Below are 19664 nucleotides of genomic sequence, written 5' to 3'. Positions count from 1 at the left end.
CGTTTATATTATAATTTAATTACAAATTCGGAGACCAGTAAAACAATCAATAATTTTATTTTGTAAACAAGCCTCACTTGAAAAAAAACAATATGAAATTAGGTACATAATATACACAATTAATGTGTGACGAGAAACATATTATTACTGTATCTAGGAACACGAATTAAAAAATATATTTGAAATAAAAACTATTTACATACAGGTTACCATTAAATTTATTTTAAATGGTAGTATAAATGGATATCACTATAAACAGCCTTCACTCAGCAAACTTTTTATGAAAATATATATACATATTTAAATACATTTCGTAGTAAGTAATTATTCTTTTAATAAAGTTAATACGTGCCATCGTATATTTAATAACAATCGTCTTTGACCTTTGCGGTGGAGTATCAAAATCTTGCAATCATTATGTACAGGTTGTTTCTATAATATTTTTTTTCTTGACAATTTTTTCCTGATTGTGTCATTTTATGATATTGACAAAAAATATGTCTATATAAGTATTAAATATTTATTCAAAATATAATAAAACTATGTTTATATTAAGTTTTCCGAGTGATTAAGTAATGAATGGTCAATGTCTACTATAATAACATATAATATGTATATTGCTAAACTAAGCACGTATTGTACAAATTACGAAGTTAGAGAAGAGTTTGTGATTTCTTGACTTATTTGGTTTCTCGAGATTCGCGAATTCTTGAACCAATTCGTTTATTGATATCGAGAAATATCTTTGGTTATTTTTTAACTCATCCCGGTCCAAATTTTCTGCCGGCCGAATATGTTTTAGTTTAAATTCGAGACTTTTTTTAGCATTGTAATTTTTTTTAGCTGCGCGTATTTTTTCAATTCTGGTTGCGGTTGGTAGTTTTTCTTTTACCGTTTCATCTTCCTTTTATTATTTTTACATAGTAACTACCAGTTTCTCGGATTCCCATTTTTTTTTTAAGATATCTCGAGAAATGATATTTCAGGAAAATTCAGAAAAATAATATCTGGATATAAATCAGCTTTTCATTCAGGCCACACCTATAGGTTAGTATTTAGAATCTCATCTTCAGCGTCCCAAAAGTGTATAAGGAAGAATTTTCTGTGACAAAATTACAGTTTAGCTCAGGAAAATACCTCAACAACATACCAATTAGAAAAATATCTCGACAATAATATGTTGGTACTGGGCAGGATACGAGCCCGCATCAATTGTGTTTCGGCTAATTGACTTTGCCAATTTAGTCAATATGTTTTCTATTCGATTTGTTTCTGAGGTGTTTCCTAATAATTATGTTTGTTCAATAAAGAATACAATATTATAAAAACATTTATTAAATAAAAAAAATAATTTGATAAAAATGAAAAGTTATAATAATGAACGGCCTCTAATACACGTTTATTTTGTTAAGCACATTGTCAATATTTGATTTTACTTTGTATGAGACTTTTAGCAAAATTTAGCAATTTACTTTTATCACTATTTTTTTATTTAACTGTACACAAATGCGATTACTGTAGTAACTCAGTAGGAATTATCCGAAGAAGAGTTCGACGAAGCTATGAAAGTTCAAATATTAGCATAAAAAATATGTAAAAAATAAAACAATCTACCTATTTATTATTCATAAACAACCTTCCTCTTGCTAATAACAATTAAATGTTATCTTGAAGATGGTAGAGTTACATCACGAAATTAGCGAGAAGGAATAAATTACATTATCAGAACCGGCTTCAAAACTTGATATCATCAAACCAATCGGCCAGCCACTAATAAACTAATTTGATTTTTTTCATTCGGCAAAAAATAATTGCCATCTCTAACGACGATAAAAAAAATACATATCCTCATCCAAATTGTTATTGTTTCGTTTAGTTTTATGATTTCAAATTGTTGTCAGTATAATTAAACTTGTACATGATTCTTAAAAGTTCAGCTACCAATAAAACAATCCAATTATTTGAATTTAGGTACAAATACATAGAAGCATATACTAAATTCAAATGGATTTAAGTTTTGTACTATTCTATTTTTGTCATTTTTTGCGACCCGGGTTTCGCCTTTTGGCATCTTCAGACACTATGTGTCACCAAAACACAAATACACGCCGACGTCAGTGTGTATTTGCCATTATATTAAATTCAAATTCCATCAAGTACCTTCGATTGATAGTATTAATAATACACTAAATTGTTGAGATATATCGGGTAATTGGGCCGGAGCCGGGTTCTGACGGTCTTATAACGACTTGACTGCGAGTTGGACAAATATTGAAATAATATTTTATTTAAGTAGTTTTATAAACATGTATGGGCGCCTGATAGTATCTTCAAAAGTGACCTTCTACAGTCTCTTAAGCGTAAAGTGTTCAACGAATGTGTGGTACCAGTACTTCCGTCGAGGTTGACTATAGTCAGGCCGGAGCTATGTTTGCTACCAACGCTCAGGTGTGCATAATATGAAACATGGACTCTTAATGTAAGATAAATCCAAAGATTAGCATTATTTTGGGCATAATGCGTGAAGATCACAAAATAAACCAATGGAAAGGAAGCATAAAAGAGTACGCGATGTGATAGAGGTTGCTAAGCAGATGAAATGGCAATGGGCTGACATGTCGCTCGGTGACAACCGCTGAAGAAATACCTCATACAGTGGTACCCAATGGTCATTAAACGCTCACAGGGATGGCCTAAAACCCGCTGGATAGACAAACTCATAAAGTTCGGTGGATGTACGTGACAGCAAATAACTAGGGACCGAGCACAGTGACCAGAGCTAGGGGAGGCATTCATTCACCATTGGGTCAACCCCGGCTGATGGTGATGATGATACATGTCGTAAACTAGGCATAACATTGTAAATAATTTTGTAGTAAAGGCCTGCAGTGACGTCCCTAGACAAAATGCCGCCCCTGGGCAGCACTAAAATGCCGCTTAATTTATTATACAGTATTCTTTATCATCCGCGCGCTTCTGATTTTTGTAATGGAAAGATATTATTTCGTTATTACTAAGTTTAGGTAGCTATTTCTATATATACCAACTCGATTTACCACTCTTCGAGTAACTGCCGCCCCCAAGCGACGCTCAATCTGCCTACCCTCATGGGACGTCACTAAAGGCCTGCCAAGCACCGGTAATCGAGGTAGCATGTATATTCCAGCCATATGACATCCCAATTGGAATAGAGAATAAACTGTAATATATACATACTGATTCATAATGCAGACAAGGTCGACAATTAAACAAGACTTTATTTTTCTCGTCTAGTTAAATATGATTTTAATTATTAACTACAAATATAATTATAATTACTTTTATAAGAATTCTTTTGATTCTCTGGAATATGATAGAATATTATGATTCCATGAATAAACAGAACACCGTTAAACAGAACTATGACATTTCAGGAAAAATATAACATATATCATTGAAATTGTCACATCTATATATTATGTTGTATAGATTTTTAATAACACAGGTTTTCAATACGACGTAAAAATCAAATTATATAATTTCTGCATTTTTAATCGCAGGAAAGCCTCAATTAAAAGGGACTCAACTCGGTGTTGCCGGCAAGCTAAATATAAATGCTTAGGTGACTAGAAATAATGACTTTAATAATTTTGTGGAGTTGTGCATGATTATCAAAATCTAGCAGATGTATTGAGGTATTTACGCCGAATGGCCAACATGCAGTTTTATAAGTATTTAATTAATATTTTGTAATCTTGTTTCTAGAATAATAATAATACACATATTATATAATATAATATGCAATATTTTATTATGTGACGCCTGCTTATAGATAGTTAGGTTAGGAGGTATAATACTATCATCATACTATTCAATAATAATAAATAATATTATTATCAGTAAATTATTACGTCAATCTATAACGAAATAAATCGTGAATAGTTATGTTATTTTATTATAAACATTTACTTATTTATCTGCTAACATTTATAATAATCAACATTTTAGTGCAATTTTCCTTAATGCTGTCCAATAGTTGTGAAATGATCCGCAATATATGGCTAACACAAATATATGAATGTAAAAAACGGATTAATTGTATAATAATATTAATGAAGGCTGTGTGATGTTAGCTAAACATCAAATTAGAAAAAGACAAGACATTAAGTTTGAAGAAGAGATAATTTATGGATACATTTACTCATTCAATGGTACGTGATAGGTAGAACAGGTTCTCAGTGCTCAAAATGACCGGAGCGCAGTTCCAGTCCGTGAAATCGATAAAATTATCGCTCCATCTCGTGGAAAAAAAATAATTTGACGGTCTGAGCTAGATATGCCATATAACATTAAAATCTAACCCGCTTATTTTTTATAAAATACACAATAAAGTAAAGCTATATTAATATCGTCGAGCGCGCCATTTCGTAAATTGTTACATTTCGAGTGGTGCACGTTCTTAATTCCGCATGTATCTATGAAATATTAAAGATATGTGTGTGGTTAATGCAATGTACATGCCCAAAAGGAAAAGAATCGGCTTGGAGATGAGTGGATTGATCCAGGCTAATGATGATTCAGAAAAAAATACTAGTAATTTCATGTTACCATTTTCTTAATGTTTACCACGATAGGGTTGCTTATATTGAAAAAAAAAATATTACTTCAGTTTTAGAGGGTAGTCGGTATGTTAAAATTTAAGGACGTGACTAGGGCCCGGATTTGTATGCAACAAAAAACATGGTTATATGCATGCACGTATGCACTTAAAATCAATAAAATATGCACTCAAATCGAAGAAATATGCAATTAAAAATTGACTTTTTTTGTGGGAAAAAATTGTAAATACCCACTTTACCCAATATTACTGACAAAAAATCGAATAACTAGTTAATATTTTTTCAACATAATACGATATCAGAACAAAAAACACAAACAAAGAATATAAAGTTAATCAATTACAATTTTCAAGATAGTTTTTTCACAAGTACCTACAAATAATTGAATAATAAATGCAATGTAAACCAAACATAACCGAAAAAACGGAAACGACACACTTAACTATTCCTAAATACTATTTTCTGTTTTTTTACCTGAAAAAAAATTACAATTAAATTTTTCCGCATAGGTATCTGTCAGTATTTTGATTAAATGCGGAAAATTACCTCTCAACGTCCACTTGGGAAAATTTTAAATAATAGTGCCCGAGTTGACTTCACTTTTTCCACTGATAAATCTACAGCTCGGATATGGCATTAAAAATGCAAGTGCATCTAAACTATCTTTCTTCCTAAATTAGTTATATTTCGATAAAATAATTTAAAAAAACTAAAATTATACATTCAAAAGCTCTAAAATATGCATTTATTTATGAAATATGCACTAATGTCTCAAATATGCTCTAACGTCTCAAATATGCATTTATATGCACAATAAAATTTTATTTTTGGATTCTGTGTCTTTCAAAACAGATTTCTGTGCAACTCTCATAGCTGTGCATACACCCTAACAAAACATGCACTAGCATATAAATCCGGGCCCTAGACATGACATCTAAATTTAATAGATGGTACATACCTACTCCCAATCAAGTTTCCTGAGTTGATTGGGAGGAAAAAGGTGTTCCAATTAATGGGGAGCACCTCAGTCACCTGCGCTTTGCAGATGGTATTGTTATACTCTCACAAGACCCGAAAGACCTCCAAGGTAGAATGCAAGAACTCGCGGATGTCAGTCAAACGGTCGGCCTAAAGATAAATGTCTCAAAGACAAAAGTGATGAGGAACTTCTTTTCGGACCCTGCGATTATCTGTATTAATGGCACCTAGCTCGAGCAAGTCAGCAGCTACGTCTATCTCGGACAGCAGGTGCCTATAGACGGAAGCATGCACGATGAAATTGATCGAAGAGCAAAGCTGGGATGGAGTGATTTCGGACGTCTGAATAGTATCTTCAAGTGTGACCTACCATTAAGCTTAAGGTGTTCAACCAATGTGTGCTATCCGTGCTCACGTATGGCTGCGAGACGTGGACCCTCAACACGAGAGATGTCCAAAAGCTAAGAGTCGCACAGCGAGGCATGGAGATGTGTATGTTGGGCATCACGCGAAAGGACCGTAAGAGAAACGAATGGGTTAGGAAGCAGACAGGAGAACGCGATGTAATAGACGTTGCCAAACAGCTGAAATGGAGATGGGCGGGGCACATTGCTCGCCGAAAGGACGGCCGCTGGACAAATGCCGTCATCCAGTGGTACAGGGTCGCCCTAAAAGCCGCTGGATTGACGAACTGGTAAAGTTCGGCGGAAATACGTGGCAGCAAAAGACACAGGACCGAGAGAGTTGGAAGAAGCTTGGGGAGGCCTTCATCCAGCAGTGGATTGATCCCGGCTGATGATGATGATGATGATGATGACATACCTACTTCATAGTCATTTGAATTGTATACCTATCAATAAATCACAGCTACTTTTGACTAGACAACACACTGACCTTATCGAGTTATTAGGTAACTTAATTGAAAACAAATATTTTACCTGCTTATAACGCAATTCACCTGTGCAACACATTGCAGCTATACAGAGCTGAGAACATGACGGCCTTGACGCCAATTTGATTATCAATACCTTGGTCAATAAGTACTTGACAGTCATTATTGTTTTGTGCATTGCAAAAGGGAAGCCTTGATACATGCTACACCACTCGAGGAATACTAAACCAAAAGCAAATTATACGAGTGTTAAATTCTTTATAATAGGTATCTCTTTCAATATTAAAATATATTTGGGAATCAGATTAGTTATAATTATAATTGATAATAAATTAACGTAATTAGAATTTAAAGTGCTATTATAACAAATTTATTATGGGAAATTTGTACGTTTGCAGTTCGCCGTATCACATTTCACCGTGAAATATTGTATCGGAAATATATGGCCGTCCAACCTCTTTGAGTCGTATAGTCATGGCCCCCACATCTTGAAGCGGGCCCCCAGGCTAGGATCTTTGACGGGCACCCCTTCCTATCTCCAAGGATAAAGGCAGTGTGACGCTCTGCAGTACTTAGCGTTTTCCAAATGGTGTACGCAGTAAAATGAATGTGTATATTTAGTGTTTTTTTTTATATATTTTAATACTTAGGTACATCCATTTCAATTATGATGGAGTTGTCGAGTATCCATACACAATTAAACATTGTATAGAAACTGTGTAAAAATAGTATTGAAGGACAATAGCGCCGCAGGCGACTTTTTTTACTATTAGAGCAAATTTATGATATGTGTTTATCTCACTTATCTGGTTAACTCGCCACGCCGGGCCCCACCTGAGCCCGGACCCCAGGCTAAAGCCCTGTCAGCCCCCCCCCCCTTGTGGGGCTATGCGTATAGTACTGACATAAAATTCATGTCTAAATAAAACACGGTTCTATTCGGTTTACACTTTACAGGAAGCCAGCAGCAAACAAATTTTGAAAATAGCCGATATTCTAGATTATTTGTTAGGTTAGGTTTTCATTCTTGAATAATTCACGAATTTTGCCAAAATCAGCTATGAAAATTGAATTAATGTTCATCTTGAATCTAATAAAATTCAAGATCGTATAGTATAATATGGTATATATCTCTTTGTGAAATGTTTTACATACCTTCTAATTATTTTAGTGTATTTAGATTTTGTCATTGTTTACTCATACTTTACTTTAGGCACGCACTAATGGGGGGCCATGATGACCAAAGTCGGCCACCAATATTTATCATTTAATCAGACGTGCACACGGAAAAAATGGCTTGGGGGTCCATTTCTAAACCAATATTCATAACACTTTATTATTGATTTTTTGAGGCGAAGGAGGGGGCAGGGTTAACAATATCTAGTAGGTGCCACTCACTTCCACATTTACCATGCCTAATAATTATAGCTTCTCGTTGATTCCACTGCGGACCTTTGCACTTTTCTAGTTACATTCTCCATACCCATACACTCTGAAATTTAACAACAGCAATAGACTATACCTTGCCTGCATGTATAAATAATCTCTTTGGTGTTAATCTGCAAGTTATTGGAGGCTATCGCACCCAGTGGCGCACCCAGGGAGGGGGGGGGGCAAGGGGCCCTGGCACCCCCCAAAAATGAAAATTATCAGAATGATTTTAAACATTGAAATTGAAAGCCAATAAATTATACCTTTGGGCTTAGACAAATAAAGACACGGCAAAAAAATCATTTGTAATAATTCTCCAGCACCCTTTTTAGAAAAATTTCTTAGATTTTAATTTCTAACACAAAAATTTCGAAACACTAATGTCAGGTTTTTTTAGAAACCCAATCCCTAATGGAACTGTCAAAAAATTCTCGGTGTCCACCCGAATTCCGGAGTGGTGTAGGTCATGGCTGGGGAGGGCTGACAGGGCTCTAGTCTGGGGGCCCGGCGTGTCGGGTTGACCAGATAACTGAGATAAACACACATAATAAATTAGCTTTAATAGTAAAAAAAGTCGCCTGCGGCGCTATTATACTTCATGGTCATGAACATTTTCAATTACTTATATAATTGTGCAATATATTTTTTGATTATTATGTGTCAATACTCGACAGCCCCATTATTAAAGTAGTTTTATTAAAAATCGCCAATAATTCACTGTATAAGTACCCTTAATTTGAATTTGAAAAACGTTAATGTAGTGTTTCACACTGCCTTTAATCTTAGCGGTAGGTAGAGGGGGCCCAAATATCCTAGCCTGAGGGCCCGCTTCAGGATGTGGGGACCATGGTGTAGGTACACCAAGTGCAATATACAAAAGACCGATAAACGAGAAATTAGGCTGTGAAGAAGAAAAGAGCCTATAGGACTAATTTACATTCTCTTCCTTGGGCCCCCCCTAATATTAAATCCTGGGTGCGCCACTGATCGCACCCACATCTCGTTAAATATTGGATGCGCATGGCCTGATAGTCATAATAATTATTATTAGGATCGTAAGTACCCGGTGTCGTTCGAGCTGTTAATATAAGATCGTGTTTTTCAACGTGCACTGAAAATGTCGCTGATCGCAACTCTAAGTGCACGTTTATGAAATTAGTGATCGCAATGACTGGTCGTTAGAGATCAATGTTGAAGATACTATTCATGTCCTCGAATTCAGTCTACGCCATGTTAAACCAATGCAAGAAACATATAGCCTTAATGTAAAAGAAAGCTGAAATTGAAAAGTAGCGAAACGTGGCATAGAGTGCATTTTGGGCATAACGTGTAGTTACCACAAAAGAAACCAATGACTAAGAAGGCATTCAAGAGTACTCGATCTGATGGTAATGCCGCTCGGTGATATCCACTCACCGAGCGACATTGCTGGAGAACGGCCACACCGGTGCTCTATTAACCACTGGATCGACGAAATCATCAAGTTTGGTGGAAGTACGTGGTATTCAAGTGCTAAATAGAGGAAGTTTACCGATTTATAGAAATGTCTTTATTCAGCAGTAGACTATAAATACATCATAAATCTATATACTTATGTGTGGCGTATTGCCCCTGGTTACCCGTTGACATCTCGTAACGTGGGGTTCCCCAAATTCTTTAATTGCTTCGTCGATGTGGTTTCCACATATTCCATATTAATTTAATTAAATTAAATTTAGATATTTCTTCAAAGATTGCAACCGGACCGTGTTTGGTATTTTTTCTAATTAACTGACATTCCGATCTAGTTTTGTTAATTTAATGATCTCAAGTTTTCCATTGTCATTGGGAATTACTCAATATAGTAGAAACGAATGAAGTGAACAAATGAAAGGAATTTATAAGTTATTGTATTATTATCGTATTGATAGGAAATGATATTTTAATTGCTAGTGGAAAACCAGAAAACACCGGAAAACAAATAAATCTTTGCAAAGAATTGTTTATGACGATTCAAATGAGTGATTTTATTTAAAATTGAGGGAAAGTCCCTTCCATAGAGTTATCGGCGCTGGCAGCTAAATTTAATGGAAAACAAACGAGTAAAACCTTTTTTTGTTATAATGTTATTATGATGACAATTTGGGAAACAATACACGCCTGTTGGATGGAGGTAAACGATTATAATAACCATGGCCTCCATATCCTCAAGCGGGCCCCCCTACCTATCGCTAAAATTAATTGATACTGTGATTTTCTACAGTAGTGTTCCCCAAGTGGTTTCCACGGAACCCAAGGATTAAGGGTATTCCGTGTATTTTTAGCGATTTTAAAATAAATTCAGTTGATTAAATGAGTTGTCGGCATATTACTGATCGCAACTTTATTTTGTGGTAGCCAAGTAACATGCAACCCTTCGCCATATTGGATAAAAAGCCATTTTGTAAGTTAGGAAACACAGTTAAAATAATTATAAAATAAAATTTGCGATATGACCAAATTTGTGGATCTTCTCACTTAAATGGTTGACCTGCCACGACGGGCCCCCAGGCTAGAGCCCTATCAGCCCTCCCTTGTATATATTATATTATAGGTACTTGTGACTTGGTACTTGTGTACTTGGTACTTGTGTGTATTATAGGTGACAGTGATCAACATTTTATAATATACTTGCATTATACAATAAAACTCAAATTACACTGACTCATAGATCCAAGCAGATCCAACGATTCATGTCGAATGTCTTCATTGATCGCCCTCGATCGGTCCCTGGAGTTGTGGTCAACATATAATAATTCCTATTTTCGCCCAGGACTCAGTCGACGGTCGGTACAAATTTTATTTAAGATTTTGTACCACTAAAAAATCGGTTGATGTTCGGTTATGGAATTCGATTCAAATTCTTTAAAAAAAACCAAAATTCTTACCTACTCACAACCACTTGCTTTGTTATATAAAATTATATATTATTGACTCAAAAAGTACTAGTTAGTCCAAGATGACTAAAAATGATGGAACGTCTCAATATCTTTAAGAAGTTCCGTTTCCGGTTTGGGGTTCTCAATATACGGAATCGGATAAAGATATCAGTTTCAAAATAATTAAGGTTTTAAATTAATTAATTAAAATTTTTGTGGTTTCAGCGTTCGATTCCAGGTTCCATTTCCACCTCTGACGCTGATCCTTGCCATCACATATTTTATTATTATTAATTAATGACTAAGCGAATGAGCGTCCGACAGAATAGTTCTTGCAACGTGTACATACTACAAAAACTGTGAATTTGTAAATAAAAAAAACGGAATCAATTCATTCCACGCGATGATACTAAATAATAAATTTGTGTTTGTTCTTAATAAGCGTGGACCAGCTTAATGTAAATCGGATGCCTTATTTCCTGTACACATTATTAAAATTTGGTTCAATTTCTGATTGGAATTAGCAATACACAATAATATATAATACATATGGCAACCTCATTGTTTAATGCCGTCCATTATACAAATGAATCAGCAGTAAATTTACCATCAAGGTTGGAGATTTTTTTGTTGATCTATTTGGATTATTCACCCTTTTATTGAAAATAGATCAAGGGCAGTTTCGCTTTGAAATTAATTGCTTAGAATTGACTTGAAAAAATGGTAGTTATTACCTAAACATTTAACAGAAATTTCGATACGCACATAATCCTATTCCTTCTTTTGTGGCGCTCAATCTTCCGTTCTTGGTCATGATGAGTCTTTCGTTGCCACACGTTTCCACAAAACTTGATTACCTCATCGATCCTGCCAGCTAATTCTTCTAATATCTCTTGCGTACCGTGATGATCTGGTCATCGACTGATGTCACCTGTTCATCTCCATGTCTAGTTCTTTAAACTTTGTATTATTAACAACTGAATACGTGTATTAATTAAGGCGCTAAGTACCAAAAACAAAAAAACTGACATTTTTATAGAAAATTGTTCTAGATACTAACGCCAATAACTTCAACTATGGTCTAAGTGCCTCAAACAAGTCAAAAAAATACAGCAAAATATTTAAACTTGTCGATGTTGTAAGTCCGTTGGCCTGTTTTATTTATAATGGTGTAAATAGCACTACAGTGATCAACCTCATTCAATATAAAATGGCTGACGATTGTGTGTTGATACTTGCGAGTTCTTAATACCTAAAATTATAGAAGCTGCCATGATTGCTTCACACTGTAAAACCACATTTTTCAGAAGGTCTGCTTCATGAAATTTTACTGCAATGACTCGGTATTTTGTAACTACAGGCAATACTACTTGTTGGTACTTAGAGCCTTAATTAATACACGTATTCATTACTGTTACTATCTGTTTTCTTATCTTCTTGGTCATGACCACCTTGAAATTCTGCCATGTTCTGCGATCAAGACTTTGCAACCCTCTCGATTCTCTGCTGTTTTTAGGGCAGAGTGAAGGGTGCCAAAAGTAAGCTCATTCACCTGGTCTCTCCAGTGCGTCAACGATCTTCCTCTGTTTCGACTTCCCTGGAACTACTCAAAACCACTAGTCTCTCCAGGTTATCCGGTCCGCACCGAATGACATGTCAAAAAAACTGCAGAATGCATTTCAAACATATTATCGAAAGCCGTTCCTTTTGTGAAAAATATGAAGAACAATAATGTTTGCAGAAGCATCATTGTCGAGGCAATAGAAATTCCCCGATCCTTCCATTATAGTGGTAATAAGACAGTGTCATCGCATTTTCGGCTAGCAATGTGTGCCTTTTTATCTCTGCTTCACATCCGCCTTTTACACTAATGGTCGATTCCAGATATACAAACTCGTCCTCTGTTTCCTTACCCATTTATTTATTCTATTGACTACTGTGCGTTATATCCAACATGCAGCTCTCAATACCACATTATATTACTATTATTATCTGAATATATTTTGAATTTTAAAGTCCATCTTTCGTATACATACGTCAGTAATGGAAGAATATGTTCTTCATGGTTCGGGGATAGTGAAAAGTCACTCTTAAATTAATATATTATTCAAACGTCCAAATCAACTTCAATTTAAAGCTTTAATCTCCGATTACTCTTTTATCATATATAACCGGAGAGTTGGAGCGGACCCTTTTTTTAATTGCTCCGCTCCAGGGTCTGCTCCGCTCCGGGTAAATAGTTTTAATATACATTATATGTATATGTAAAAAAAATAAAAAAAAAAATAAGTAGTTAAAAATAAGGTTTTCGTCATTTTTATTATTAATTATATTACTTTCCGTAAAATTCCGACAGAAAATCGTCTTTCACTATCTGCCTCTTCTTACTTAGAATTAATTTTAGAACGAAAATTTAATAATAATAATAAATATCCGGAGCAGTGGAGGACTACAAATTTTCGGTGCTCCAGGTAAAACCCGATTGCTCCACTGCCCCGTGCTCCTGCTTCGAGCTCTGCTCCAACGCTCTGTATAATACAAAAATAATGCAAGCAATAATTTAAACTGTAAATGTTTTTCTCTATTCAAAATATAAACAAGCCGTATTTAGTTTTAATACATGACTTAGATGCAATATTCCGATCAAATAATTAAATGGCGATCGAATGTGATTAATTAATTGTTATTTTGTTCAGAAGCGTATGCTAGTTTTTGCAATTTCCTTATAACTATTATAAACTCGTTTTTTATTCGCTTCTCAGAATGGCTTAGAGGTCGCCTAAGGAAAAAATAGCATGCACAAAAAGCTGATTTTGTTTTAAATAACCGGTTAAGCAATAATTTATAAGCAAATAGACGAGTTCGTAAATGTTACTTCAGAAGATTATAATTATCGGTATGTATACTATAAATAATATCATATCATACAGTGATTCTAAAAGTTTATTTGACTAATATTCCGTATACACGTGCATGGATTTACTGTTGACAGTAAGTACCTATTATCGCGACCGTAACAAGAACATGTATGGGTATTATCCTGCAGTTGCAAGCTTGCATGCATGAATCAAAAAAGTTTGGAAGCTACTAAAATTTCATGCGACAGTAGGGATTCTTTCGATCTGCGCCTGCGCAGTAGAAGGGAAGTGGCGAACCTGTCGGCAAAAAACGAACTATACCTACTAGATTAACTGATTATCATAAAATGACAACATCGCGCCTCGCTTACTCTTGAAGAATGAGATTGGAGAGACAGTCAGCACTTTTACGTATAAACAGTTATTGTTACGGTAGTTTCAAATACGCATTATTGCTGTCATTAAATATATGCACGTGTACAGGCGCTATAAAGGCCTACTTACACTAATAGTCTCGCAGATCCAAACAGATTCAACGATCGTCGTGAGCTATCGTCGACTTTGAATAGCAATTACACGGAACGATTCAGCTACCAACTCAATAATAATTGTGTTGGGCGCTTGATTTGATTGATTCGTACGCTCACTTGCTAATGTCAACAATTACAAGTAAAGCAAAAAATTAAAGTTAGATAAGTAACGAGTTGCTGATACAGGCAGGTAACCTTCATTATGTAAACGTTAAATTTGTATTCAAATGCATGACAAAACACGCTCACAAAGCCACTCTAGGAAACCCAAGGTTAATTCAAACACGTATAAGTACAGACCTACAAATTTCTCTGAAGAATGGGATGGGGGAGCCACTGTCGAAAACTACCCAATCAAGACTCGTAACTGGACAAAATTTGACATTCATCATATGACATTGACATGGTAGTTCGTAGTTCCATTTTTGGCCATTCTACAGATAAGTTTGTAGCTATGTACTGCCTTTCTAAGGAAGAAGGCAGTAACTCTACTAATTGAGTTATGAATGTCAGCCGTTAGGTAATTTTGAAAGCTAAGTTATATTCTGTCACAAAAAATAATAAAAATCAATATTATCACTAAAATACCGTTAAATCCTTAGTGAAAAAATGGACATCTCGTAAAATAATACACATTTAATAGCAAAAGGGCAATAATTGCACCTATTTATTGCAGTTGCTGCTTATTTATTATTACTTTGTTTGTATTTCAACATCTTACTAATAAAAATACCTATCACCGTTTTTTTTATTAATTCACACAACTAAAATTGAAAAAAAAACACATTATGTCATTTATCTCGAAAGTGTGTAAGAGTCAGTTACTGCCTTCTTCCTTGGAAAGGCAGTAGGTATAGGCGTTTAGTATAACCCCATATATATTTGTTATGTATATGCTGTGATTTATGAAACGATTTTAGTAACATAGTTCTTTGTCCTGAGACGAAGCCACATGGGATTGATGTAGCAATAATCCATATTGGTGCTTCAAGAAACAATTTAGAAGATAAATAATTTATATTTTATATATTTTTTTTTAACATTTTCCGTGAATCGTTTTCAGAGACCGGTTAGTTCGGGAACCACTGTTTGATATGATAGTATCTTTGCAATAAACATTTGACGTCCATGTATGGTATGACGGATAAGTAAAGCGATTTGCAAGATTAAAACCACCATGATTGATATCACAACGACTATTCATAGCTGTCAAATGGCGCAAATTCTAAAGTGGCAAAAAATATTCCTGTTATAAGATGAAATGCTAATAATATATTTATTGTATCTTCTTTGTTATATAAAAAAAATGGGTCATTTTGATAAACTGCGATAAACTCTTAGTGGTTTGGAAATTTTAGATGACCTGACACATCTGACTGTTTTTGTTGTTGTTGAGAATTCGTACAGCGAAATGACAGTAACATAAAAACTAGTCTACTTACAATACTTTCAAGATTTAACATTTCGATAACTATACGAATCGTTTTAATCATATTGTGTACGTATTCAAAAAGTATACAATTATTATTTTTATTATATATTATAATGTCTACTTGTCAAAATAATATAATATATCAGTAGGTGAGCAGCAGTGGCGAAGGGTGGAGATAAGATGGAGTTAAGATCTGCCATAAATAGTGCAGACTAAACTTTGTCACTTATACGTATTTGTTTTCATTGAACTAAGACTACAATTTACATATGGTATGTGTTTACGTATGTTTTTTTTTAATTCAATGAAACCCTGCGAAACCAAACCATAATAGATAATAGTCAACTCGCTATCTATAAAATATCTATAATTATGCCATTAAATCATACATAGTTTTGGATATATTTTTTTTTTTTTTTAGAATTATTAATAACCATGTCCTTGCTTTTTCGTACAAGGTGGTTGTTAGTAATTTTTGAACAATCACAAACATCCAGGCTTTGAGAAAAACACATAAATGTTTTTGTCATGACCGGGAATCGAACCCAGAACTCTCGGGTGGAAGGCCAGCGCCTTACCCACTGCACCACGAGAGCCGCCAGTTTTGGATATATTATAGATAGAATAATATTTTTTTATCTATTATGGTTTGGTTTAGACAGGGCTTAATGAATGAATAACCAACATGTGTTGTATGTATTTCTAGTTCTACTCTAACAAATAAGTATGATTGAAAAAGTGTGCACAATTTCGTCGGATCGTCCAAAATATACCAAAACTATTATGGTTTGGTTTAGGCAGGGTTTAATTGATTTTTAAAACTTAACCAACAATATCTGTAAATTTTAGTCGTAATTCAATATAATTACAAGATATTCTGTTCAAGATATTCAAAATTTTCTGTTGAATCATATAAACTTGACTTGACTAGCTTAAACGATTAAAAAAAATGTACTTGATAGAAATAATACTGAAATGTCATTTTTACATATCATATTGTTTTCCATAGTAACGCACGTATATATTAATAATTTGGTTGCTAGCACCCCAGAACCCTAGCAACGAATAATGGTGTCGAAATAACTTTTCATACAAAACAGAATTAACTGAAAATGAATTCAATTCTACTTAAAGATGGCTAAAAGTAATAAAAAAATGCATTGGCATCGTGTTCTGATATATTCTAAAAGTTTCAAATGTCTAGATAGTCGGAAAGTTAGTTAAAAATCGATTGCAAGATTTGTACCGGACAAAGAACTACCGGACAAATAAGAATACGAGCTAAGAAAAACGTTGTAAAAAATAAATACGTATGACTAACAAAGTTTAATGTGCAATATTTATGTTTGATCTTAACAGCCTACCTATACCCCCCGCTACTGATAGATTGGTCGCTATTTTGATCAATTTAAATATGAATGTTTTACTAATAAAATATATATACATATTTTGGGCCACTTATTTCATGAAGCAATTATAGTTAATATATTTTACGATATATGAAAATACGCCCAGGTAGATAATGGGTAATTTTCATCATTTACTACATGCAACCAGTAGCAGCGTAGCTAAATTGGCGCCGATTGTCTCCACCAGGTTGTATGTTCCTCATTACCATGCTTCTTACTTAAATTTAAAGTTAAGTACAGTAAACATTTGATGTAATTCTGGGAAAATGTGATTGATTTTCATTCCATAATTTAAAAAAATGTAAGTGATGTATGATTAATTAGGTAGTCACAGCTACTTCTCTTTATCTTAGCGACTTGTTACATGAATCCGTTGTTGAACATTGTCAAACATAATGTAAACTAGTACCATCTAGATTCCATAATAAGAAATATTAATATGTGTTTTTTTTTGTTTGTTTCTAAAGCAGCAAGATGCGACAAGTCGTTTTCCTGGTGGTGGCCACACTGTGCGTGGCCTTCGTCCAATCTCAAGATGGGGGGGGTAATTTGGATGCACTCATAGGACAAGTGTTCAACAAGCAACCAAACCTAACGCCAACCCAAGGTTTGTTTTTATCATGATTTTCAATTTTTTTAAAAGCAAATTTCTGCTTTCGACTGTTCGAGTGTGATATACCTCAATGGATGGTTTCATTCGCGCACACGGGGGTCCATTAAAAATATCATTATATAATATAATAAAATAATATTGATTTTTACTAAGGGGATGAACAAAATACAGTCAAACTCGGTTATTACGATCACGGACATAGCGAGACCTCGGGTGTAATGAGGAAACATTCGTTGACATTTTAATTTATGATTTTCTCCATACATTTATTCACTTTTATAACCAGGTACTTCTCGGGTATACCGAGCAAAACTGTTAATGTGTCGATCGTATAAAAACAACATTTTCGACCCCAAGCAATAAAATCTTACCGTGCTGTTAACTAGAACGATGCCGCCGGGATCGGATTACGTTTATGACACCAGTTAAGTATCCAAGTACTTAATTGGTGTTTTCGCCGACAACATTGAAAAAGTATCCACGCATTTGGTTGAAATTGCATGTAAAAATCAAAGCTTTGTGAAGTCAGTAGGTACCTACCAGCGCCGACGGCTCAGCACTTCATTACAATAAATAACTTCTTTTGTAGTTTATGAATACCATGCTTGTTTCAGATTTTTTAATATGTTCTATGCCTAAATAGAACGTGGCGCGAAAAATGTTATATAGCGATATAACGAGTAATGCTTATAACGAGCAAATTCAGTCGGTCCCATCTTCCTCGTAATAACCAAGTTCGACTGTAGTTTAATTTTCATTACAATCTAATTTTGACATTACCAGCATAAAGTCATTTTAAATTTCGAATTATGTTTTTTTTGTTGTTGTGGCTCCACTGTGTTGCTTGAGATCCGGAAGAAGCATCTCATTTGGTTGAAATAATTCGCTTCAATATTGCGTGTGCTTTAATGTCATGATGTTATGTACCACTGTCATGCTTTGATTGTTACTAAAAATTAGTCATTATCATAAAAGGTCATATCATAATGCTTTAATTTAATATGAGGTTAAATCATTATCATTATATACTTAAAACAACCTATTAAAATGGCAAAAATCTAGCCAAAAAATCAATGATACATTAAGCATATCCTACATATCGATAGACTACATTATTATTTAAAATTAGTTAGCAAGGATATTGAAGAAATAATGAATCTATCTCATACCTACTGTTGGTTGGAAATGCATTTATGTAAACCCAAATCGGTTATCATTGCTAATACAACTGGTGGAATAACATGATGTATATTCTTGTGTGTTAATTCTACAAGGTCATGTCATATTGTCATTCGTACATACACTGGTAGTTAAGTCCATTAATAAACAGAACGGTGACAAAACAGAACTACCTATGACATTTCAGGAAAAATATAACATTTAATATTGTAATTGTCATTTCTCTATATTATGTTGTATACATTTTTAATAACACAGGTTTTCAATACGCCGTACAAAATCAAATTATATAGTTCCAAATCCTAATCGCTGGAAAGCCTCAAATAAACAGGACTCAATTCGGTGTTACCGGCAAGCTAGGTATATGTCATCTAAACTTTAAGCAAAACTTTAAGAACATGGAATCATTTTGATGCTGATGCTGGGATATCTCCTAAGACTACAAATTTATTGTGGAGATTTTTACAACGCCTTACACGGTTTCATTGTAATCATCCAAGCATTTGGAACCTATTAGATGGATCAAGACGAGATAAAAAGCTTGCCAGCAAATATTATTAGCCAATGCCTACACAGTTCGCCTTGTAGTTAAAAAAAAGTATGCAACCCTTAATAATCGAGTGGCAATAGCTGTGCATGATTATTCAAATCAATCAGATAAATCGAGGTTTTTACGCCGAATGTCTAACATGCAGTGATTATATATATTAAATATTTATATATATTTATTTCATAAACTTAAGTTTTATAAGTATTTAATTAATACATATATACGACAAAAATTAATAGTTTATTTTTCCCCTGGCGGTTCTGTTTTGTCACTGTTCTGTTTATTCGTGTTCTGTTT

General features: G+C 34.1%; 1 protein-coding gene across 2 annotated transcripts in view; it reads left to right on the top strand.

The window, feature by feature from the left end:
- LOC147066891 (phenoloxidase-activating factor 2-like) overlaps positions 1-19664 on the top strand; it is a 44030-nt gene that overhangs the window by 6637 nt on the left and 17729 nt on the right. The window contains exon 2 of one of the 2 annotated variants that reach the window (XM_085954069.1): positions 17496-17632. In XM_085954069.1, coding sequence (XP_085810195.1) covers positions 17500-17632 — 133 coding nt within the window. In that variant the 5' untranslated portion in view covers positions 17496-17499. Of the gene's footprint in view, positions 1-17492; positions 17633-19664 lie in introns of both variants that reach the window. The other variant, XM_085954068.1, reaches the window with a different exon arrangement.

The sequence above is a fragment of the Rhyacophila brunnea genome, unplaced genomic scaffold, assembly GCF_057557595.1.
Source record: "Rhyacophila brunnea isolate RB1 unplaced genomic scaffold, BYU_Rbru_1.0 scaffold_4, whole genome shotgun sequence".
Lineage (NCBI taxonomy): Eukaryota > Metazoa > Arthropoda > Insecta > Trichoptera > Rhyacophilidae > Rhyacophila > Rhyacophila brunnea.
Note: the sequence above shows the minus strand (reverse complement) of the source record. Positions and strands in the feature narration are given on the sequence as shown.